This window comes from Panicum virgatum, chromosome 3K (genome assembly GCF_016808335.1).
Source record: "Panicum virgatum strain AP13 chromosome 3K, P.virgatum_v5, whole genome shotgun sequence".
In the NCBI taxonomy this organism is placed as follows: domain Eukaryota; kingdom Viridiplantae; phylum Streptophyta; class Magnoliopsida; order Poales; family Poaceae; genus Panicum; species Panicum virgatum.
Genome location: NC_053138.1, coordinates 5726725 through 5750876, shown reverse-complemented (window position 1 = coordinate 5750876; position 24152 = coordinate 5726725). Strand labels below are relative to the sequence as shown.

Sequence of the window (24152 nt, the reverse complement as noted above, 5' to 3'; positions counted from 1 at the left end):
TGGTTCATTTTTGGTATGCTAATATTTTGGCATGCCACCAAGTAAGTCAGCTAAAGTTTAGCATCCAGCGCCCTAACTATTTTCATTTACTGGCATCATAAAAATACTCCCTATATTTTTATTTACATCTCTCTATTTTTATTTATACTATGTTTTATTTTATCAGCGATGATCTGCTTTTGGATGAGCCGATCAGCATGGCTTCCGAGGGAAGATTGTCGTACACACCCTTCGGAGCAGGGAAGATCCAGCTTGAAGCTTCCCACACAGCAACGAAGATCCACGCTAACCGGGTCGTCTTCCCCACACGCCACGCGTCGCCCCTCCCGACGAGCCACACAGTACCCCAGCCCCCACACGGCGCCGAAGATCCGGCGGGGCCTCGCTGAAACGCGCACGCGGAGAGGGCAGGTGGGTACGGACTACTAGTACACCCAATCCTGCACGCTCGTCGACTGACACGCCGGCCCCACCTTGACTTCCGTCCCCGCGGTTGGACGCGGCGCGGCCTCCGAGGGAGAGAGCCTCCGAGGCCCTGTTCGCCGACTTGATCTACCAGCCGAGCGCTGTTGGTTTTGAGGGACTTTTGTGAAGTGCTTAGGATTTATGGGACTTTTAAATCAAATAAGTGTGATTTTTAGGGATTTTTTTAGGGTAGAGATTTTTTTGAAGAAGACCCTCATGAGGAGATTTTTTTTCTATAATTCCACCTACTGCCCCCTACCCTATCCGCATGCATGTAGGGAGAAGGAATAAAAATATCTTTTGAACACACCATTTAATGAGATTTAGTTCATTTAATTATTGAAAACAATCAGAGTGGAACTTTTTTTTAGACTCAGGATTTTTTGGAGGGGCTAGAGTCTTTTGTAAACCAAGTAGGATTTTAATTTATTTCAACTTATTTTTTCTTATATAATACTATTTATTCTACCAACTAAATATTATTTATTCTACCAGCCGAACCTAGCAATAGCAAGCAATGGTCGGTCGGAACTCGGAACGGGAACCCGGGTCGTCGTCGTCGCCGAAAAGAAAAAGGAAAAACACAACACCGTCCGCGTGGGCCTCCCTCCCTCTCGGTCTCACGCTGACCGGTGGGCCTCCCGGGTAGCTGGCGTCACGCGCAAGGCGCTGCGATCCGGGGCGGGGCCCGCGTGGAAGCGACGGGCGGCGAGCGGTTGGGGTGTGCCGCCGCGATAAATCGCCAAGGCGCACCCGCGATCTCTCGCTTTTCTGATCTTTTCTCCTCCCCCATCGCAAACCCGCGGCTCCGCCCCCCCTACCCCGCCCGTGGTCTTCCCCGCGCGGCGCCGCCCGACGCTCCCCCCGCCATTGGCTGCCGCCATGGACGCCGCAGGGTTCGGTGCTCCCCGCCTCCCCCATCCAGCGAAGAATCGGGGTTTTTTGCGTTCTTCCTTTTTTTTCTTGTTTTTTTTCTCTTGGATAATTTCGTGGGGTCTGTTGATCTCTCCGCAGGTACCCGCCCATGCAGGGGAGCGGGTCCGCCTCCGCATCCTCGTCATGCCGCGCCGCCGACTACTCCGCCGCGTGGGACGCCGCGCGGCAGCAGAAGCGCCAGCGCTGCCAGGTACCCGCGTCCCCCGCGCTCTCCCTTGCCCGCCTCTTACGCGCCGAGGGTTCGCGCGTTCCGTTGGGCGTTTCCGGTCGTTATCTTCGCGATTCTCGTGCAATCGGTTGGTGCGATCGTCTCGTTCGTTTGGGGGGCGCCTTCTAGTGCGTTGCGGCAGAGTATGGTGGGAGGGTTTTGGATGAAGCTGTGTTATCTGGGTCGGGGAAAATCGCACCTGGTGAGAGATCGTTTGATTTCACCCTCGCTTTTCCTTGTGTTTGTGGCTTAGGCTTGGGTGGAATTCATTCCTGGTGGTTGGATGCCGTGGTATGGAATTTGCCTGGATGGATCGTATAGCAGCAGGGGTTTTGTTTGGGTTTTGGGGGCAATTTCGTTGTATACTGTGGTAGAATTGTATCCGTTTCCGCGGTGTGTTTTGGGTGGGGATGGATGTTAGTGTCACCTTGGTCAACCATTGCTTGGGGTTTATGGTCCAATTTCTTGACCGTCTGGTTTCTGTATGTCTGATGTTCTATTGCCTTTAGCATTTGCCTGCTCTGTCTTTGACTGATTCAGTCGCCATTACTCAAATTACATGCGTGTAGGGTACCATCATAGGTCTAAAGTCTAATATTGGAATGTGACGTTGTTTAAATGTAACTTTCTGCAACTGCAATTGGATCTGTTACCTGTATATGATCTATTTGGTGGACATTGTGGCACTATATTGTTCGTACTAAGAAAGTTTTGATCTTCTTTCATTCGTATTTTGCCACAGATACTTGAACTGGAACAAATCAATGCTTTAACAATACCATACAAAATCCACCATGCACAGTATCCTTATGTCCCGAAATTACATACAAAGTTCACATTATTTGAGCAAGCTGCAGAATCCCACTGCTGCATTCGCACATATTTGCTTAGATACCATCATCCACAGAAGACCCAGTTCAGACGCTGTCACCAGGACCAAGTTACTGTTTTATAATGAAAAAGAATAAATATATAGGAGAAAATGATATGCTGTATGACAACTGCAGGAATGTTAAGTTTACGGGATCTGAGATGCCTGTTTTTGTATGCACTATCTACATTGTGAATACAATAGATTTTGAGCAGCTAATGGGTTGTTTTTTCTTAAAAAAAAATATTGTCCATTGTCAAGATGATTTGGTTTTTTTTTAGCTTGGAAAAGTGGCTGTAATTCACTGTTTTGAAAAGTATCATCCATATTTAGTCTCACCTTCATAAAAGGCGAACTGTTTTCCAGAAAAGGAGTTGGTAAAGTTGAATAGGCGTTGGTGTTATGACTGGTACAGTGATACTTTAAGACATGCTTTTATAGTCGACATTCAAGTATTCAACAGCTTCACTATACTGAATTTTTCTTTCCCATTAATCATATGTGCAAACATGATAAAAACAGCTTGTAGTGTTATTCAAGCTGCAGCTAGTGGTGTGACTGAATAAAGAGGACCCTTGTGAGATGTGCTTATATATGCACTGCCATATGATCTGTCCCCTCATTGTTCAAGGTAGAAATCAAGGCGCGAATGTTCCATAGTGTGATTATTATTTGGTATATTCTCGTCCACCTTATCAGTCGATAGGGAAAGAAGCAGAAGACAATATTGCTGTAGCCTGTAGGGATTGAATGACAAAATCACTGATTGCATTTGTCGCTACTTCGCTTTGTTGTAGTCCCTGCTTAGCTGTACATTGTTGCCAGGAGGGAGCGCCCAATGTTGTTCTTAGCAGTGGGGTATGATGGTGTGACCTTTGAGGTGTTAGTCTGGGCAGGAGGAACTTTTTAATACATTTTACTACTTATGGATGCAATAGAAGTCTATATTCTTGAAGACCATTTTTGGCCCTTCAGCTTACTGCTCTCAGCATAGACTGTTTTACAATGTAGGGTGAAATCATTCCATGTAAAGTGTTAAAGGGACAAAAATGAAATTCTTCTGAGCAGTGTTTTCAAGGCGTCGCCTAGGCGACAAGGCGGTGGTGGCTCGCCTCGCCTAAGATGTCGCCTTAGTCCGCCTTAGCCCGCCTTATCCCGCCTTAGCCCGCCTAGGCGTTGCCTAGGCGATAAGGCGGTGGTGGCTCGCCTTGCCTCGCCTTAACGCTTTAAAAACCATGCTTCCGAGAAGGTATTATTACTGCTGTTGTTATTGCGAGCAGCTTTTTTTTTTTTGAGAGCACTCTGGTGTGTTCTTTTCATATCTCAATATTGGGCTGGGGATATACCTCAAATGTGCAAGCCATGCAATGCTGAATTTCTTTTTCCTGCCTTGAATAGTGATGTTGACAAGGCAAGTAGCCAAGTAGGCTTTGCAACTCTACTAGTTTCTTGGTTGCTGGGCCTGTGCTGTTGTGAAAAATACAAGTACTCGACTCTTTATTATTAATATTGGCATGCTTTACAGGAGTCTTCTTCTAACGATCAAGTTGGATCCAGCACAGAGAATAAATCTCTCGAAGCATCTGGACCTGAGCTAAAATTTGAGTATGGGAAACAAGAGGAAGAAGATTACTATTTTGAAGATGATGATTATGGCTGCTATGATAATGAGGAGGAGGACGGATCTGAATATGAGCTTGACCCAGTTGACTATAATCAACTGCTGGCTGATAAATTTGATCATTTAGATCTGCCTCCAGGTGTGGAGGCTACAGTACCATGGTTGCAGAAAGTTGAAAGGGATGTGCCTGGCAAATTTAAGTCAATGTCAGAAATAGAGGAGGAAATTGCTAAGAAGTATAACTTTTTCAAACAGTTTGATACTGTTGAGGATTTCTCAGATCATCATTATGCTAAAGCTTCTGTCGGAAAGGTGGGACCTTATGCATATTAGCTTTTCATTTGAAAATCTTTTTCTTCAATGAATGTTCACACTGTTTCAGGCTAGGAAAGAATGGGCAAAAAGAATCCAGCATGAATGGAGTCTCTTGGAAAAAGATTTACCAGGTCGGCAATTAGCTGGAGCAATTATGCCACCCTTGTTGTATTGACTCTATAAATTCATGGGCCCATCCTTCTGTAATTTTCAAATTTGAAGCTCCTGGCTTAACCCATGCAACTCAGAATTGCACCTTAAGGGAAAAAAAACTAGATTAAGTTGAAGATATGATATTCCATCTGATGCATAACCTGAATATTGTTATGTTGTGCAGCGCTAATATATGTTCGTGTATCGGAAAATCGAATGGACCTTCTCAGGGCTGTAATGATTGGGCCTCAAGGAACACCCTACCATGATGGCCTTTTCTTCTTTGATGCTCAATTCCCGGCTTCTTATCCTGCTACTCCCCCAGTTAGTATTGAAACTTTGGCCATTTGGCACTAATACACTCCCATATTTTGATAAAAATATTTGTGTAATGCTTTTGCAGGTGGTATACTACCATTCAGGAGGGCTAAGGCTCAATCCAAATTTATATGCTTGTGGCAAAGTCTGTCTTAGCCTGCTAGGCACCTGGCAGGGGCATTCTTGTGAGAAATGGAATCCAGCTCAGTCAACCATGCTTCAGGTCCTAATCTCCATTCAAGCTCTCGTATTGAATGAGAAGCCATACTTTAATGAGCCAGGATACGAACGCTATGCCAATAGCCCTGAGGGACTGTGGTCTGCCTTGGATTATAATGATACAACATTTCAGTACTCATGCAGGACGATGCTATACTCACTTCGTAGACCTCCACAGGTAATGTTTTGCAAATTCTCAGGCTCTTTAACTTTGAAAAAGAGTTGAGTTGTTTCTAGTTGAATGGATATTCATCTATTGATATATTTGCCATGTGGACACCAAGTCCCTCCAAATTAACTTTTCATGTGTGTAATGTTTTTGCCGAAATTAGACACCCAAACCTAAGCCAGAATCTGACATGTGTCCAAGTAACATTGGGTAGCAGGCTAGACAACAGTTTTCAGTTGATGTGGTGATGTGTTTTTTTCATCCATTGTGTTATCAAATAGCGTGCTCTTTCTCAGAAACTGTGCCCATGTCCAAGTTACATTTCACATGTCCAAACATCCCCCCCCCCCCCAACCCCACCCCAAATCAGGCACCCAAGTTAAGTCTGTATTCGGACACCTACTTCTGTGTCCGAAGTAGCGTAGGTAGTAGGCTAATAATTGTTATCGGTGCTTTTTTCTGAGCAACCTTAGGTTCCAGAAATCTGATGGTATTTGTGTTTGGTGATTCCTTGTTTCAGCACTTTGAAGACCTTGTCGCAGGCCACTTCCGTGAATGTGGGCGTGCCATTCTAGCTGCATGCAAATACTACATTGAGGGCCATGAGGTTGGATCCAAAGTCCCTGAGGAGGATGAGAACAAGAAAGAGAGCCAAGACGGGGAAGGAGGATCCAGCAGTAGCAGCATGGCTTTGACGCAGCAGAATAAGCCTGCATTGCGCACCAATCGCAATGCATCCTTCAAGCCCAACCTGGAGGTTCTGTTTGAGGAGCTCCTGATGGAGTTCAATGTGAAGGGCGCCGACACAGCAAAGTTCCGTGCACAGAAGTTAAAGAACCAGCAGGTGGCTGCTTGAACGGAATGGTTCGAGCAGCAGATTTCCTCTAACTTTTGAGGTTTCATAATGGAGTGGAAAGCCAATGAAGCTGTTGGTTCCGCTTTTGCCTGACCATAGGAATGCTGTGTAGATAGCTCTCCTTTCGTTCTCTTTATGGTACATCTAGCGTCGAGTTGAACTGAGAACAGTGGACGGTGTTAGATGCTAGGTATTGAAGTATCCACCCCTAATTGTGGTGTGATCTGAAAATTGACATCTTATATAAGAGGTATCTACCCTGTTATGCATAACCAATTCCTGTATCCATGGCATCAAGATGTCAGAGTGGATTTGCCGTGTATTAAGCTGTTGGATGAACCTGTGGTTTCAGCATGTTGTGCTGTTTGTCTAGTAGTCATACTGTATTAACCGAAATGTTTAAGCATAATTATAAAATGACTTGATAAACCCTGCGCTCCGTAGTGACCTGCAGTGGAAGAACTAGGCCAGCTTGTGTAAACGCGATACCGTATGAACTAGGCTAGGTGTCATCTCATCTGGAGTATATTCTACTACATTAGGCTAGGTGTCATCTCATCTGGAGTATATTCTACTACATTTCTACGGGTTTTTTATCTATGTATCATTAAAAAAGATGGTATTTACTCATGTACCACTAAAAAGTTTGTTCGCACTTCTATACCATCATGTAAATTTTCTTTGCTCTGTATAACATTCTGTTCACCTTCCGTTAGGATTTAACGAGCACTGACAGGTGGGACTGGACGTGTAAATTGACCATCTTGCCTTTTGCACTTGCAGTTACACCCACCGCCGCCCACAGCGACGCTCTCCGGCGTACGCCGCCCGCCAAGGACACCAAGCCCAGCCGTCCCGCGAGGACTCCGGCCGCCGGGGCCTCAACTCTGTGTTGCGGGCGCGGGGCAGGGCGACTCCGGCCGCCGCGGGCGCTCAGGATCGAGGACAACAGAGCGCTCTTCGGGACAGCGAGGTGAGATGGATTTCTACTAGGTTTCCAAACACAAGTTATCGAGGCCCGTTCCTTTCCCAAGCTGCCGTCCATACACAGGACGAGTCGGGGAGCGCGCCGTGCAACTGCCAACGCAACTCTTGCGATCCGCCGATCCCCCACCCGAGCCCTCCTCACGGTCGCGGCGAGACATGCTCCGGCGCGCCGCCTCCACGTTCGATGTGCACGCGGCGGCGTGGCTCCGCCGCCGCCTCCCCCGTAGGCCGGCGACGCCTCCGCCTCCGCCTCCGCCCCCGCCCGCGCAGCTTGGGAGCCACCACCCGCGGGCCCAGCTCCAACCCCGCCGCGGGCTCCCACACCTGGGTGGCGCGCGGGGCTACCGGCGCATGGCGCGGCGGATCCCGGCGGCGAGGCCCGACGGGTACTCCACCTCAGAAGGCGAGCTGGAGGAGGAGCCGGACGAGTGGGCGCGCGAGGAGATACCGGAGCCGGACGCCGCGGGCGAGGAGGACGACGACTCGGATGGCAGCGAGGTGGAGGGGTACATGCTGGACTTCGGCGCCCTCCGCGAGGAACTCGGCAAGAAGGAAGAGGGGAGGCCGCGGCGGGCGGATCATGCTTCGTCCGGCGGCGCTCGACAGGTGCTCGAGGAAACGCCTGTGAGGCGCCGCCGCGTCTAGCGCCAGTGCTGGATTCTTGTTTGCTTCAAATCCTTTGTACCAAATGGCATTTCAATTCCATTCCCTAACTAGTGGCAATTTTACCAATCACAAAACAGAAAAGAACATCCAGGTTGTCCTCTTCAAAAATAAACTAAGCGTGTATTATAAACGGATTCAACCGAAGTCAAATCTATGCGACTATTGCATATGCCGTCAGATTGGCTCCAGGGCTGTCACTGAACTCGAGTAATTTGGTATGGTGAACGGCGTCTAGGCATTCTACTCCTGCTGCAGTGGAATTTTAGAGCGTCTCCAACAGCTTAGCTATTATGTTAGTTAAATTTGAAGATTGTAATCTTTTTTTTAAAAATAGAAAATTTTCTAGAATCTAGGAAAACCAACAGGCTCTGCAATTGACTCTCTCGGCGGCCCGCTTCAGCGTGTGACAGAGGGCGTCGTTCTCGTCCCCAAGCGCTCGGCGTGTCTAGGTGAGGTTGGCGTTCTCCCGCCGCGCCACGGCGGCCGCCTCCTCGGCGTGCGCAGGAGGAAGACGAACCACGTGGGATAAGGGAATGGCGAGTGGAGGCCCACGAATCACGCAGGGTGAGGGGATGGCGGCCTCCTCCTCGGCGCGGAGGAAGACGAACCACGTGGGATAAGGGAATGGCGAGCGGAGGCCCACGAATCACGCGGGGTGAGGGGATGGCGAGCGGAGGGGCCTTGTGAAAGATTGCTAGCGGAGGCTGCCGAGCTAGATAGTGAGGAGATGATTTTGGAGAGACGGTTGAATTCGATTTTTATCCTAATTTTGCTATTTTTCGCTAGTCAACTTGTTTTCCAAGATGCTCTGCCGTTATTCCCATCTAAGCAGAGAGAACGAGTGGGTCAAACGATGTTGAACTGTTGATTCCTTTTCATCCCTGAAGAAAAAGAGGTGGTTAGTATGGCACTTCATGTCTCGTGATCTCCAATTCTCTCCGTTCTCTCTAATCTAGAATCAGCTGCCGTTTAACTGAAGGCAGCACGTTAAAGGGGAGATTTACACCTTGATTATATTGGTAGATACTCTGCACTAAATATTTTCCCAAAAAAATGGGAGACCGTTGGTGAAATGTGAAGGGGAAAAAAACAAAGAAAACGAGTTTAGAAGAAAAAAAAGAAGAAGACAGGGCCCATAAAATCCTCGCTGCCCTATTCCCGCCGCCGCCGCCGCCGCCTTTCCATCTATCCCTTCCCTGCCGCCATCGCCCATCGCACCCTCCCTCCTCTCCTCTGCTCCGCTCTCCCCCAACGTGATGCCATCATCCCTCTCCGCTCCACCCTGCCGCTCCATAAAGCTCCGCGGCCGCAAGATGTGGCCTCACCATTCCACTACTGCTGCGTAGCCCTCCCCACCTCCTCGCGCTGAGAACTTGCCGCTGCTCCTTTCCCGGCCGCTGTTCCCCAGACGACGCCTTTCGTCGAACATCTGCCGTGCTCCTCCCTCCTCCCTCCTCCCTCTTTTCTCCGTAAGAACTGGGCAAATCCATCGAGATGACCGCCACCTCCTTGGGAACGGCCGCGAGCGATGGCGGCGGCAACGTGGCGGGCTCCCGGTTCCCGCTGCTGGCGTCGTCGTTCAAGAAATGGAAGAATCGCCGCTTGATGGGAAGTTGCGCCGCCGGCGCCGTGGATGCAAGAAACCAAGAAAAGCCCGGGCATGAACCAGACACTGTCGTCTTGGCCGCCCTAGCACCTCCTCCTCCTCTGAACGAGAAGAGCGGGCGCGACTTCGACGGCGAGATGATCTGGGCGTCCAAGAAGCTGCGCTCCTCCAACGCCGCAGCTCGTGAGAATGGCAAGGCGATCGCCAATGCAGTTGCTGCTGCCACGTCATCCCCAATTGTGCAAGAACTGGCAGGCAACAGGGACGGGGGTAATGCCATCTGCAAGAAGGGTCACCACTTGCCGTGGGGGAGCATTGGTGTGGCCATGGATGAGAAGACAGAAGAAAATTTTCGGCCTTCCATGTTCGCTGCCTCTGTCCATGGCTTGGGTGGCCTGCACCAAGACTGGAAGGTTACTGCACTGGACATTGCATTGTCGTCTCTGCGTGTTCAGAAACCTGTGGAGTGTGATCACCACCACAATGGCGAGGATGCATGTTTGCTGATCAAGAGGAGCTGTCTGGCCGCCGTGGTAGTTTGTGAGGGCAGCAATGGTGCTGTTGATCAGAACAGAGCAATACCCTCAGCTCCATTCACAGGAACCCAGGAACTGACAAGGAGGAGCTCCCCTACGCGAGAAGCCAACGGTGCTCGTCGGCGTGGTCGCAAGAAGACAATTCATTCTAGTCGTAAGACCCCAACACGATCTTTCATGAGCTTGAGCTCTGGGCTTCAATGCTTGGGAGTGACCGATGTGACACCAGTTCTTGCCAAGACTCTAACTGCCACTGATTCCTGCTTGAGCCAATCCCGCCTGCAATTCTCACCTCGGGAGGTCATGGAGTCACCGTTGATGAGCATTCTCACACCAAAGGAGCGTAGATATGTGCATAAATTGGACAATGAGGATGGGCTAGAGTTGGAGGCCATTGATCGACATGGGTATTCCTACAATATGAGGCTCAAGTACATCGATAGTGCCAGGCAATACCGCCTTATGCAAGAGTGGGCACCTTTCTTGACACAGAATGGCATGAGCGAGGGTGATGTGGTTGAGGTTGGGGCTTTCCGTGTTGAAGGGAAGCCAATGCTAACGTTGTTGAACTATGCAGCGGAAGGGTGGATCCCTGAGGAGATAGAGGCAGCGCATGGCTTGTTGATGCTGTTAAATTTCAACAATGAAACAAGGTCGTAAAAGTCGTGTGCAGAACATCACTTAGCAAATGAAGTAGGTCAATTCATCGGTAGCAGATTTAGGTGCTAAACTCTTATTTCTATGCTTGATTTCAACTAGCTGGTGCCCATGGTTAATGGTTTGTGTGCTAGGTTGATGTAGGAGTTGCTATTTCTTAGTTGTGATTCTTTGTTGGACTTACTATATAAAATAACTTGGCCAGTTCTAGCCTTGTAAGTATATTTTTCCTTCCTCTTATATAGTAGCAAAGGAAAGAAAAAAGAATTTGCCTTATGACTATGAATCCTGAATAGTTCTCACTACTTTTCCCCCTGTGATGCACATGCCACAAAACAGTGTAATAGTTTGCTTCTACGAACCTCATAGTTTGTTGCTGGTTTGTCCCCAATTAAATTGAGTAGTCTCAGATCGCTTGTAATACCTGTCAGGGAACAATGAAAATATTTGTTTTTGCTGTTGTCTGTTGAAACTTGATCAGCATATAATAGTCAGTAGCTCAAGATGGGTCTTGTCAGATAAACCAGTGTTGCTGCAGTCTGCACCAAATGGAGAGAATTGTGTATGTTGCGGCAATTTTAGATAGATCTGTCCTGTATTTACCCTTTTGTCGAGGAGATACTTCAAAGTTATAGTGCACTTCTCCTGCTCATAAACAAAATCTAGGCCTGGCTGATGCCGATCTGTTGCAGCTGTAGCACCCTGCTCTAGCAGAGCGGCTTGCCTGTAGTCAGGGGCGGAGACAAGGGGGGGCGGGCAGGGGCCAGGCCCCCCCTAACGTTGCTGCAACTCCACATAAAACCCCATAATCTCGTTGCTAATATTGCTCATTAACAAGGTGTGGCCCCCTTGATCTAAATTGCCCCCCCCTGTTTCAATCCTGGCTCCGCCACTGGCTGTAGAGCTAGGTTCCTTGCACCATATGTAAATTTCAGAGCATTGTATTACTTGATATTAAGGACCTTAGAAAATGTTTTGAGGCATTCTCTGAAAATGCCTACTTGAGGTGTTCTGTAAATGCCTTGAGAACGCTAAGAACATCAGTGAAGGGGAAGGTCACAGGTGTGTGGCGTTTTCAAAACTTTTACAAGGTGTTTTCCAGGCCTCAGGCATATTAAAATGCCACCAAATGGCACATGTTTTGTAGTGGTGTGTAGTTATGCACCTCCTTTTCCGCGTGATTCCAGGCGGAGGGCCCTTGTCAGGTACAGAGTTCAGACCTCCGTGCTGGCTGGGCTTAGCAGAGAATCATCAGTTTGCATACACAGCTCGGGATCTTGGTCAAATGAAAAATTCAGAGGCAGCTGCAGTAGCCTCCGTTCCTGCGGTTAAGGAGCAGAGGCTGGTAGTCAGGGCTGCTCATGCAACTTCTATTTTACTACCAGTATTCTGCTCCTTCTCATTTCTACAGTAGCATGGCACAAACTTTCTGAATCTATTACACCTGCTCCTGTAGAATGCTGTCTGTTGCCGTCATGCAGTTGCTTCGTTATACGTAGCTGAATCAGCTAATCAATCTCTCCAAGCGTCTACCGAAGGCCTATCCTTCAACAGATGCGGAAGGCTCTGTGGCCTGGACCCATGTATGTGTCAAAGCAATTTCTCAGCAGCACAACTTGCACCTGATGGCTGATGCATCTGAACGTTGCTCCCCCATCGTCGAGGCTTTTATATGTATACCATGACAAAAGATGGTCCCGACGTACATACCACTAAAAAAATTCGAAGACACCTCATCGCGTTTTTTTGTTTTGACCTCTGTACCATTTTGGATGGAAGCAGTGCTAACGGAGGGTGCCAAAAATTGGGTGCCCGCCCGCATGTGCTGGAGCAGCGAGCAACGCCGCCACGGCGCATGTGGGGCCGCAACCTCCGCCGTGGCCGTGTGGGCAAGGCCCGCTCCGCGGCCGCCGCACATGGCCACGAATTCCACCTCAGCGGCAGCTTCTGCCATGGCTGGCCGAGGCAACCACTACGAGCTTCCATGATTCTCCGAAATTCGAGCTCCTAGTCCATATGCGCCTCAAATTGATCCGTTCTCTGGCCTCCTCATGGCCAATTACACCATTCTCATCAAGTAATCTGAGTTAATTCAGTTTGATCCCAACAATTGAGGCACGAACGATGGGGAGTCCACGCCGCGGCCACCTCAAATTAATCCGTCTGCAGATGATTTGGCCATGGGGAGTCTTTGCCGCAGCCGCACGGCGACCCCGCTCCGGCCGCCCTCGGCGTGGCCGCCCCGGCGTCCCTCGCCGCGGCAGCGATCCGAGGCTGCAGGCGAGCGATGGAGGGGCGAGAGCGCGAGCCAGGAGGGGGCGACCCCATATACGGCTGGCGCGGCGCCCCCAGGTGCCTAGCACGCGCCTCCCCCCGGCGCGGCGGCCCCCGGCGGAGCCCGTGCGGCAACCCCGGGCGCAGCCGGCGTGGAGCCTGCTCGGCGCTGCGCCCGCGCGAAGGGCCACGACGAGGGTGAGTTGGAGTTGTGTCCTGCTGTCGAGTGCGTGAGGTAGAGATTGGGAGGACAAAATGGTCAATTTACTAGGTTAGGTCCACATGTCAGACCCCTAAATCTATTAATTGCTAACGGATAGTGGACGGAATGATACAGGCGTCAAAACGAAAAAACGCGATGATATAGAAGTGTCACCAACTTTTTAGTAGTATGGATGTCGGAGCCACATTTTATAACGGTATACATGTAAAACCCTCCCAATCGTCATGGTGGCCAAAGCTAGCCCGCGTCACCTTGGTTGCGTCACTGAGATCAGAGGTGCCTCCCGAATGTTTCAGCTTGTTGTTATCTCTGAATTTCTAGTCAAATTGAAAGGCGATACGTTTGTCCGTGCGGAAATTAGAGAGTGCTAGAGACAAAACTTCAGTATCAAGTAGTCATTACACGTTATATCTACTACCATTCGTTGCATTTTGCCGACATTAGTATCTACAGAGATTTTGACTATGTTTTCCTTCCACCATACATGGCCCGGTTTGGGAGGGCTTCGGGAGCGGCTCCACGAGCGGCTCCAGGCGAAGCCCTCCCAAATGGTAGTTTTGTAACCGGCTTCACGTGTGAAGCCGGTTCTGAAGCCATCGGCGGCTTATACAGGCAAGGTGGAGCCATGAAATCGTGGCTTCACGCGGCTTCCACATCAATCTAACAAGTGAAGCTATTTTGCCAAACATTTTCTAAAACGGCTTCAGCTCCACCAGAGAAGCCGCTCCATCTGAGAAGGCAGAGCCGGAGCTGTTTTTGGAGGAACCGGAGCTGTTTTTGGAGGAGCCGGAGCTGTTTTTGGAGGAGCCGGAGCCCTACCAAACAGGCCCATAATAAGCTCAAGTCACCTTGCCCATCGATTAATTTCAATCACTTGTTTGCTTTCCACTTCTCCTGCATGAGAATTCTCTCTCGATTCTTTTGTGCTGGTGATGATCCATTCTTTAGGAATCGTTGAGATAATTGAATCATCTGCGTTTCCCGAGACTTTGGTTGCAATTTGCCGCTACAGGCAGATCAATATGATATAAGGGCTAGATACCTTGAGTTTGAATTCTAATTGATGGTGTTTAATAAAAAGAATGTTATCCTCTCAGGAATTATGTTTTTTTTCCACAAATCTATCTGTTCATGCCCATACAATTTCTCCCAGCTCACATACGAACTATTTTTATTTATTTTTTTTGAACGAACTCGAACTGTTTTTTTATGGTTTGTAGGTTTTTCAAGGGGGGATGGATCAGACCAAAACTCTGAAGAAGATTGTATAGACGATGGAAAATAACGGTGCTGATGTATATAAGCTCAATGAGCTAAAAAACAGTACTGGTGTATACCACCCGTAAATAAAATATTCCATTCGATTAATCAGTGGCCAAGGTTGTACAGTACAGACGATGGAAAAAAACGGCAAAGACCTGTTTGAAGTTCTGGCACATGCCGACATCAATTCTAGCTTAGGCTTACCAGTTGTACTTAATCTGGTTGTAACGGGCAGGTGTGAACTTTCGATATAGATAATCCACCACCCAGTTTTTTGTCCACCAGCAACCTCTCGTCTGAACATAAAGCAGTGCAATGAGGGTATATCCACCTCTATTGTGTTTCTAAATCAAGTATCAGTGAAACTAGTATATATGTGCATCTTATTAGTCACTGCCTAAGGTTTTATAGACGCTGAAGTGTTGAACACTAATGACATCGACTGGTTTGAAGCTCTCATGGCACAGTGATTTATCAACAGTGAACTAATAATAACCAATTCACACGCCCATGGCACACATCTAGCTCGTGTAAGTAATAGATAGAGAAGTCTGAACCCTCACCTTGTACATTTGAACTTTCTTTCTAACTGCACATGTAGGATTGCTAGTTGCTAGCTTATATTCATGCAAGTTGGTAGGGTCCATGCATTCTCGCGGCTCTCCTATATATACACACGCAAACTAAGTTGATCCTACTCAGTTACTCATCCCCTAACAATAATCCATCTGCCTAGATAACAACTTCTCACAAAATTGAGCGAACAAGTAAGCAGCAATATAGGCTGCCAATAGTGGTAGAGGCATGAAGCTTCATACCAGGTATCTTCCCCAATCTTCATCAACTTGTGCTGATGAATTCGAACATTTTGCCTGTGACCACCAGCCGGCGATCAATGAGATTGTCAAAGTGCAATCACTTGTTGCCCAGCTACAGGCCATCGTTCTGCCGGCATGTGAAATGATGGCCGACCTTCGGTCGGAACTCGTCTCCCAGCTGTTTGGCAACCTTCAAGATTGCACAAGTAAGGCGATATCAGAGCTGCAGACTCACCACAGAGCGCAAATGATCGATATAGACAGGAGGAGGTTAGCAGCGAATATTTCTGATTGCAAGAAGGTTTGTGCAAAGAAGAAATCTAGGATAAACAGGTATGTGAATTACTATCCATTTTCATGTATACACTGATACTTGATTCACCTTGTTGGCCTTCAAGCATATGCATGAATATTAATTAATATGCCATAGGATACCTTACCTAGAAAGGACAAGCTTTTCCTAAAGTGTCAGGCAACTAGCTATATTGTTCATTAGAAGAATTTATTTCGGCTTTTGTCCTTGTCCAATATTTAATTTCTTGTATGGATGGCAAAGGAAGCTAGCCAAGGCCTCACCTTTTATATCACATTGTATCGACAGCAAATAGATGTTCATTATTGTAAAGTAGCATCCTAACATGACTCTTCTTTGTTCCAATAGTATAAAATGAAAGAGAGAGAATATATTTCAGGCACACATATATAAAGGGTCTTGTTGAATGCCCTATCTGTTTTCTTCTCAAGTTTTTTTCTATCAATTTAATGAACAGTTCGTCGAATAAAAAAAAAGTAATAATGGTTATGGGAAAAATGTTCAAGCAGTAGGTATGGTGACTCAACATCATATATGACGCCTGTTCCACACTATGATGGCCACCAATGGAGGAAATATGGGCAGAAGACCATTAAAAACTCAAAGCACCAAAGGTAAATATTTGCCTATATATATATATATATATATATATATATATATATATATATATATACACACACACACACACACACACACACACATATTAAGTAACAGCAAACTTAAGTTTTTACCAGCTTTCATATAGGTATCTAATAGATAGCACTACAAAACAGGTGTTACTATAGGTGCGCATACAAGCATGAGCAGAATTGCATGGCAACCAAGACCGTGCAGCAACAGGAACACAACACCACTGAATCTGTGATGTACACAGTTGTCTACTATAGCCACCACACTTGCAAGGCCAACACCGATCCTGCTCCGCCCCATATCATTGAGACGAGTACTCCCCAAAGTGCAATGATGAGTTCGGATAGCATTATTGGATCACAGGAAATAGTGTCTCCACATACTGGATCTCACAAAATACTAGAGAATGAGCTTGCTACACTACAATGGACAGAAGATATGCAGGAGTTGCTCGAGAAACTCGCAGATGTGCCACTGGATTCAGACATCTGGGAAATGGTTCAATTCTAAGGTCACGTTGAAGGTCATATTAGGTGCTTGCTGGATCAACTGAATTGCAACTAAAATTAGTACCTTAATTTTTGTGGCTCTTAGTTTATATAGTATTCCAATAATCGAAGTCCTGATGTGATGGTTGCTAGATTAAAATATTTGGAATTATTGGGTTTAAATAACCTCTTTACTTTAGAAACTACATGGCATGTGTATATGTATGAAGGAATGCATGGACATCTATTCACGAAAGGTTGTCTTTTCTCGGAAGGACACCTATTAGTGAAACGAAACATTGAGAAGACATAACAATTCATGGGAGTCTATGTTACTTCATGAGAGAACATGATGGTTCAATGCATCCCTTTATCTAGTGTAAATAGAGGTGCATTAGCATCACTGAAAAACAATACAAAAGATTCTCTCATATCATAGATCGAGAAATCAAAGGCAGGATATAACATACACAGTCAGGGCAGAGTACAATAACACATATATTGTAACAATAACAGTGCTTAATCTGATCATGGAGGCTATGACACTTAAATTAGTACGATGAATATGTATGTGGATAATGTTTGTTCTCTAATCATGAAGAGGAGAGAAAATACTCCATATTTTGTACCCTTTTTAACGTGTTTCTGCAAGATCAGAAGATATATCCCATAAATGTAAACAGTTCTATATATACTATTTAACCATAGCTTTATGTTGCAAGGAGGATGGTCTGATCGACAACTACAATAATTAATACCGCATGCTTGTGCTCTCCACGTGCATAATACCATAAAATTTATGCAGTTCCATACTTAACAACAAGTGTACTAGCTACAACCAAATGTAAGACATACTACTTAGCAATTTATATGCAACCAATAATGCAAGAGAATCCATTGGTAACATATAAATGTGAAGAGGCTTTGTTTGTATATCTACCAGTATCGTTGGACCCCTCTTAGTTACTTTGTATGTTTTGCACAAGAGCCACTCTTGATGTGCATTAATGAACTTGGATGCTGTTTTAACCTTTCAATAGAATTGTTACATCTTCTATTATTTGCATATTGTGCCCACCACCAAACACCAAGTTAGTATTGGTAGCCACCAAATGCACACAGTTTTGGTTGGACTTGAACAACTTGTTAATCCAATTGCCAAATTGATATGTGTCTGCTTGTGCCGGGAACACACCATCGCTTATTACTTTATGTAAGTATATATGCACTAAAAATGTGATGTAATTATGTGCGCGTGAAGGGAGAAGATGAAAGATCAACACATTTGTTAATACGTGCACACACACATGTAGAAACACATATATTGCTGATGAGTCATAAAAAGCAAGATATATACAACGGAATACAAATCATGGTTTTCAATTAGCACAGTTTCATTAATTTTTACATCATGTGTTAGGGCCAATTTGGATTGTGGCTGATGCTTCCACACCCTAATAAGCAGTGAAATTTAATCAGTCATAGCAAGTGTTGGTTCGTTATCAAACTTTAGTGTTGACGCCAAACATATTCTTTATAGAGGGACCCATCTAGCTCAAGTTTTTGCCTACTTTTGCATTAATATTCAGCAAAAAAAAATTGTGATGCACGTCACACTTGTTGTGACAAGGAACTTATTAACACTTACACGGAACCTACGACAATATATTGGCATGCACCCTTAAAACAAGAGTTATGACAAAACCTGCTAGTCCGTAGGTCAAAAAATTCATATATCTTTCAACGTTGATGTGATCACCATGATCACTTTTGCTAAACCTCTTGGGGACTGGCGATGTCATAATCTACAAAGAGCAAGGACAACCATCAGCTTATTATCCTACTCCTACTCCTAGTTGGAGTAGTTTGATGCACCATTTGGTGCTAAATAGTTTAACAATTGTACTGTCGAGGTAGATGCCTATGCATGTACCTGAGGATGTGTACACGCTAACTATAATAAGCGTTTTGTTTATCCATCTACCAATTCAGAAGGTATTTTAGGGGATATAATAACCTGGACAAAGGCTGGCCCCAGGCCAATTCTTTGACCAATAGACCATTTACTGACTTTTGAGCACCCTATATATGCACACAGTGCAGTGTAAGGATTGTATGAATCAAGCAAACTTCTTAGGACCCTTTTTTTCCACTTTTGAGACCAAAATCCTAGAGTGGTTCCAAACTTTTATCCTGGTAGCTCTTCTAGCAGCTCCCTCCTTCCTAATAAAAGGACCTTCGTTGAAAATGCTGGAAACTTTTTGAAGAAAGAGTAAATGCCTACAGCTGTTTTGCAGTTAAGGTCCCCGCAGCTGCTTTGGAATGGAGAGAAGCCTAACATCACTGTTCAGTGTTCAGCAATCTCTCTCAGCTGAGGGAACCTCTCGAAGGCTCTGTTGGGTGATTGGGTCAGGGACAGGGTAAGGCCGAGTGGCCGACAGCTCCGCGATCGGGAACGGGAAGCTGGGGCGATGGATGGAGGAGCTCCATTGCGAGCTTGGTATATCTCGCGAAAGGAAAGAAGAAGGGGTGGGGAGGAAAAGAGGGGGTCGGGTTATGCTTACCGGCTGCGCATGGGTGGTGGGCGGAGCTTGAGCAGTTGATCTCATGGCGGGAACCGGGAAGCAGCGCCATTAGGCGCGCGTTGCATGCGCTCGTGTGGCTCGGGTCTTGGCGGGGCACGTGGAGCGAATAGGATGCGCGCTCGGACTGAGGTGCAGCTCCGCACCGGCGGGGCGGTAGAACGGCGGCGGCGCGGTTTACTGCGAGGAAGACGAGGGGTTTTGCGGTGTAGGCGGGCCGAGCGTGGGCCGAAAGGCTGAAGACGGGCCAGGATAGATGGGCCATATGCAATCCAAAAGGCCCGGGTGGAGAAAATGGGGGCGGGCTCGCCCCTTGCTGGAAACGAAGGAGAGAAGAGGAGGAGGATGGGCCGGAAGTTGGGCTCGGGCCAGAAGAAAGCTCGAGCCTTTGAGTTGATTGTGAAGTTGGAGTTTAATTTGAGGTTTTTGCAAGGATTGGAAAAATATACAAATTTGAATTAGATTTAAATTCACATTTGGGTGGCTATTATTCTCAGCTATTACTTGTTGTGGATACAAATTTTACTTGGCCTTTTCTGCCTTTGGAAAAAAGTTCATGCTTCTATTTCCTCATTGCATACACAAATATATAAATTAGAATATTACTCCCTCCATTCCAAATTGCAGGTCGTTTGATTTTTTTGATACCAAGTTTGGCCGTTCATATTATTCAAAAAAATTGTGCAAATATAGTCAAATTTAAGTCATTCTTGAAGAACTTGTATATATTCATAAAGCATGGCACAACAAAAGAAGTGATGTTTTGTATAAATTTTTGAATAAGACAAGTGGTCAAATTTGGGGTCGAAAAAGTTTAAAAGTCAAACGACCTAAAATTTGGAACGGAGGGAGTACTTCTTTGTCATCAGTTACGTTCTAATAGCTAGTACCAGTCTGATTGTTTTGGTCAATACTATAGCATAAGTACTGCTGAGGTATTTTCTTAAAAAAAATATTGGTATACTGCTACTATTTCCATGGTTTGGAAGACATTTTCTGAACCAACAATATGACTGAATCAAATGACTCCATGCTAATTTTGATTGTCAGTACCAAATCAGTAACAAAAAGCATACTGCAATTTCAGTAGGACAACACTGGTGGAAGGGACTACAGTCTACAGACATTAAGACGAGGATGATTATATACATAACACTGACAGTGAGGGATACTTTGACCACGAAGGTAATGAGAATTGTGGCAATTGCGATGATGAAGGCCATGGTTATATCTTAGACAGGTGTTTTCAATGAACATGTCGCCGATGGGTGAAACAAACTCTCAATGAACATGTCCCCGACCAGAACTCTATCGGCGAAGCATGCCAAACTCATCCATCGTGGAAAAAGCACGTTGACCATGAAGAAACGACAGTCAACCGTTGGTAATCCTTTTCGTTTCGGCTTTGTCATTGTTCCCTCTGCTTCCTCCATTCCCCTGTCTACTCATCCACTGCTCCTGTAAGCGGTAAACTGTCTTCAGTAACCTTTGCTTGGAAATATATGTTCAGGCTAGTCCAATAGGTCTGCCGTAGTTCGCCTCAAAACAGCCAACCGTTGGTAACTTACTATCGGCAATAGTATGACCAACCGTCAGGCAGGCAAAAGTGGAATCCCTAACCAAGAGTGCCCGACGGGAGGTTGCCGACGGTTTACACTCAGCTATTGTATTTGGTGATGGTATACAGTAATACCCGACGGTTTAATAACAGTTGGCTATTCTTAGAATTCTAGTTAGGGGTGGTAATGGGCCATGGCCCTAATGGCCTCTTCACAGCCCAATAAAACCCTTAAAATTTTTAGTTCAAAAATACATATGTTTAGAGCCCGGCCCTTTTAGGGCCCGATCCTTAGATTTTCTAGTTCAAAATGTTGGACCCTTTACCACCCCTAATTCTAGTAGCGTATTCCCCGTGCATCCCGTTCCCAGGCCAGGCAAAACGTCTCGGCCATGCTAGCTACTGCTGCCATTGCGTTCCAGCTGACGAGTTCGTGTACACTGGTCATATATATATATATATATATATATATATATATATATATATATATATATATATATATATATATATATATATATATATATATATATATATATATATATATACACACACACACACACACTACCGGCAACTTCAATTTCTTACGGTACTGGTGGTTAATTAGATGAAGAAACAAACTACTCCATGTGTCTACGGATACGAGCTAATAATTATGAGCGAGGCACTGCGGGCTTCAAGTGTAGCAGCAGGGGTGGTAAAAAGCCTAAAATTTTAGTCTAAATAATCTAAGAATTGGACTCTTATTTTATACAATTTTAAGCTAAAAATATTTAAATACTAAATTAGATTGTGAAAAGAGCACTAGGAGTATGATCGGTCACCACCGGTAGCAGCTGATAAAATCAGTCACGCAAGTTTAGGGATCTAAAAAACATTTTGAGAGTTTAGGACCTATATGTATTTGACCATCCATCCCGAGGCCCGTGGGCCAGCCCACAGCCCGCTTGTTTGGCCCAGCATGAGCCCAGCCCGGCACCATATTATTCGGGCTCAAGCTGGCCCGACATGGGTGTCGTGCCGTGCTTGGGCCGGCACCTCGGCATTTGGGCCAGCCCGGCCCGACATGATTAAGGCTCAGCCCGCCTCGACACGTGGGCCAGCCCGAGCAGAAAAGACCTATTGAGGCCCTAGAGTCCAAGCGCCCTCCCGTCTATGCGTCTGTCTTTGTGTATATGTATGTTTTAAGGTGTATATGTGAATTAAAGTGTTTAAATTTAAGAATATGTCAAGATTTTTTTAATAATTTTTTTGTGTCAGATTTGAAATTTTGAGATAATTCTGGATTAAAGAAGGGGTTGATAGCTATATGGACTCACGGGCCGGCCCGGCACGCAGAGCCCGTACGGAATATTGGACTGGCCCAGCACAGATAACAGGCCTTCGGGCCGTGCCTGGGCCAAGGCCTCGGCACATGGGTCGTCCCGGCCCAGTGTGAATAAGTAATCAGGCCAATCAGATCGAGCTTAATCGGGCCCGGGCCATGCTGGGCCGGGTGGCCCGAATGGCCCTACTATACCTATATGATACCTCGAGACATGTTCGAGGACCGCTCTGCGAAAGGGCTTGTAACCTAGTAGTTATAGAAGCTTCAGTAGCAACTCAGATCCTGGGTTAGACTTCCTATGAGAGTGAATATTCTAGATTTATCGGCGTTGTGCATTCAGTGGTAAGCGACGTTTCTGTCAACAACGAGATACCTGTGGTAACTTCGTCAATCTCGAGATTTCGCCAGCTCAGTCTTCGAAGATGGTCATAGGGGTAGAGTTAGCGTACGTGTATTCATAGGGGTGAGTGTCTAAGTTGTACTGTGTAATCTAAAAAACTCGAGAACTGCCCTTCTATTTTACTCATAAAAAATGCTGGGCTAGACGAATGATGATACTGCCATTGTTCCGTGATTTGAAATTGCTGTAATGAAATGATACTATATTATGCTCCAACAATAGTATAATAACACCAACGATATCTCCAACAACTAACATACTCGTGATCCATTTGTAGAAAACCAGCACTTCAACAATCCAAGGAATGTTGTCTTGGACTCTATGAACCAGCACTCTGATCACCACAAAAAAGAAGGCACGTATGGTGATAATGGCCCAAAGAATCTTGCATGCATGGAGTGCTAAATGAAGTTTATTTGCAAAAAATTTTCAGAGATGAGTGTAACTTTTCGCCATGAATCTAATAACGTTAATTAATCCTCTTGTTTTCTTTTCATAAAAATGTCTCTGCCTACTACAACTCTAAGAAACCAAACAGAACAAGTTATCCAAGTTGGACAGCCGCAACGATCAAGCCAAACTAATTAAAATACCAGGCTTCACAATCTCGTCTCTAGTATTCGAATCGGAGTATATAACTGTGTATTTCTCTAGTCCCTATTAGGTACTTCTTCTCACTAGTGCACAATAATCTACAAGTATTCATGTATCATCAGAAAAAAATATTAACTACATGTCTAAATTGCTGCTAAATCTTTCACAAATCCATAAGTAATCATAAATTGCAATGACATAGTTTCAAGGAATATGAATAAATTTTTCAATCTCATGCTCACCTTGGTTCACTGCAGGCTGGCTGGCTGCTTCTTGGCTCTTGCTCGTTGCATATTGGGCGTGCACCCCTGCCCCCAGGGCGGCCTGCGCCTGCAGCCTGCGTAGCGCGGCGGCACCCCTACAGCCTGTGCGCTGCGCGGCAGGTGAGCCGGCCTGCACGGGGAGGGGGGTGACGAGCCCCTAGGGCGACGAGGCAGGCGGCCGGCGGCGAGACAGAGGCGGCGGCGGACAGGCGGGGGTAACCGGCACGGAGGAGGGCAAGGGTTCGGCGGGCGAGGGCCAGGGCACCGACGCAGGCGAGGGCGCGGTGCGGCGGAGGCGGCGCCGGGGAGAGGGCAAGGGCGACGTGGAGGCGGCGTGGTGGAGGATGCCGTCCGGAGCGCGAAGGGACGCGATGTCCTGCAAGCGGCCGGCGGGAGCCAGGCGAGGGCGAGGGCACGGCGGCGGCGGCGTGCGAGGAAGAGGGCGACGGTGCTCCTGCTCGCTTCCGTGATAGCCGGTAGTGCCTATTTAGGATGCGCAATGACCATAGTGCCCTTGGAACAATAAAATCCACGAAAAAACTATTTTGTATTTGGGAGGCATTGGAAAGTATTAAGAAGTATTTCCAATCATTGTAAAATGTCTACTTACTTTATTACCCACCTAAAATTTTACTCGGTTATAAAAAAACAAAAACACTGTTATACAGGCCTGTCGGGACGACGGTAAAGGGGAAAAGAAGGGGGGCATTAGGATTCTACGTAATTGCATCCGCACGGTTATTAGTGCACCAGAGAAGCAGAGCATCAACGGTTGTGCTCTTTGGAAGCGTGAGGTAAAGTGGACGCCGTCGGAAATCCTCCCTGGCTCCCTGCTGCGT

General features: G+C 46.4%; 2 protein-coding genes and 1 long non-coding RNA gene across 4 annotated transcripts; 2 read left to right on the top strand and 1 right to left on the bottom strand.

Moving 5' to 3' along the window:
• The first annotated feature begins 1236 nt into the window (after positions 1-1236).
• Positions 1237-6403, top strand: LOC120697060 (putative ubiquitin-conjugating enzyme E2 38). Its single transcript, XM_039980185.1, has 7 exons — positions 1237-1361; positions 1480-1591; positions 4006-4413; positions 4484-4547; positions 4754-4893; positions 4973-5284; positions 5796-6403. Exons 1-7 carry the CDS (start codon positions 1348-1350, stop codon positions 6129-6131), a joined length of 1386 nt encoding a protein of 461 aa, XP_039836119.1. The 5' UTR covers positions 1237-1347; the 3' UTR covers positions 6132-6403.
• Positions 6404-16896, top strand: LOC120697062 (probable WRKY transcription factor 63). Of its 2 annotated transcripts, XM_039980188.1 has the most exons (4): positions 6404-7104; positions 14301-15494; positions 15984-16088; positions 16248-16896. In XM_039980188.1, exons 2-4 carry the CDS (start codon positions 15148-15150, stop codon positions 16612-16614), a joined length of 819 nt encoding a protein of 272 aa, XP_039836122.1. In that variant the 5' UTR covers positions 6404-7104; positions 14301-15147; the 3' UTR covers positions 16615-16896. The 2 variants fall into 2 exon arrangements, with proteins under 2 accessions (XP_039836122.1, XP_039836123.1); XM_039980189.1 differs by lacking the exons at positions 14301-15494; positions 15984-16088; positions 16248-16896 and adding an exon at positions 7183-7961 and having other exon boundaries at positions 6931-6981; positions 7017-7104.
• A 5677-nt stretch (positions 16897-22573) lies between these two features.
• LOC120700981 lies at positions 22574-23778 on the bottom strand. Its single transcript, XR_005685970.1, has 2 exons — positions 23293-23778; positions 22574-22790 (listed from the first exon to the last, which is right to left on the bottom strand). It is a non-coding gene; the product is annotated as an uncharacterized LOC120700981 (long non-coding RNA).
• Positions 23779-24152: the final 374 nt, after the last annotated feature.

Bases quoted from the DNA above. Each gene is read 5' to 3' on its own strand.
- LOC120697060 (XM_039980185.1), top strand. The intron at 1,592-4,005 runs GTACCCGCGTCC...CATGCTTTACAG, and splicing joins AGAAGCGCCAGCGCTGCCAG to GAGTCTTCTTCTAACGATCA. The intron at 5,285-5,795 runs GTAATGTTTTGC...TCCTTGTTTCAG, and splicing joins CACTTCGTAGACCTCCACAG to CACTTTGAAGACCTTGTCGC.
- LOC120697062 (XM_039980188.1), top strand. From the start codon at position 15,148: ATGAAGCTTCATACCAGGTATCTTCCCCAATCTTCATCAACTTGTGCT. The intron at 15,495-15,983 runs GTATGTGAATTA...ATGTTCAAGCAG, and splicing joins AAGAAATCTAGGATAAACAG to TAGGTATGGTGACTCAACAT. The intron at 16,089-16,247 runs GTAAATATTTGC...ACTACAAAACAG, and splicing joins AAAAACTCAAAGCACCAAAG to GTGTTACTATAGGTGCGCAT.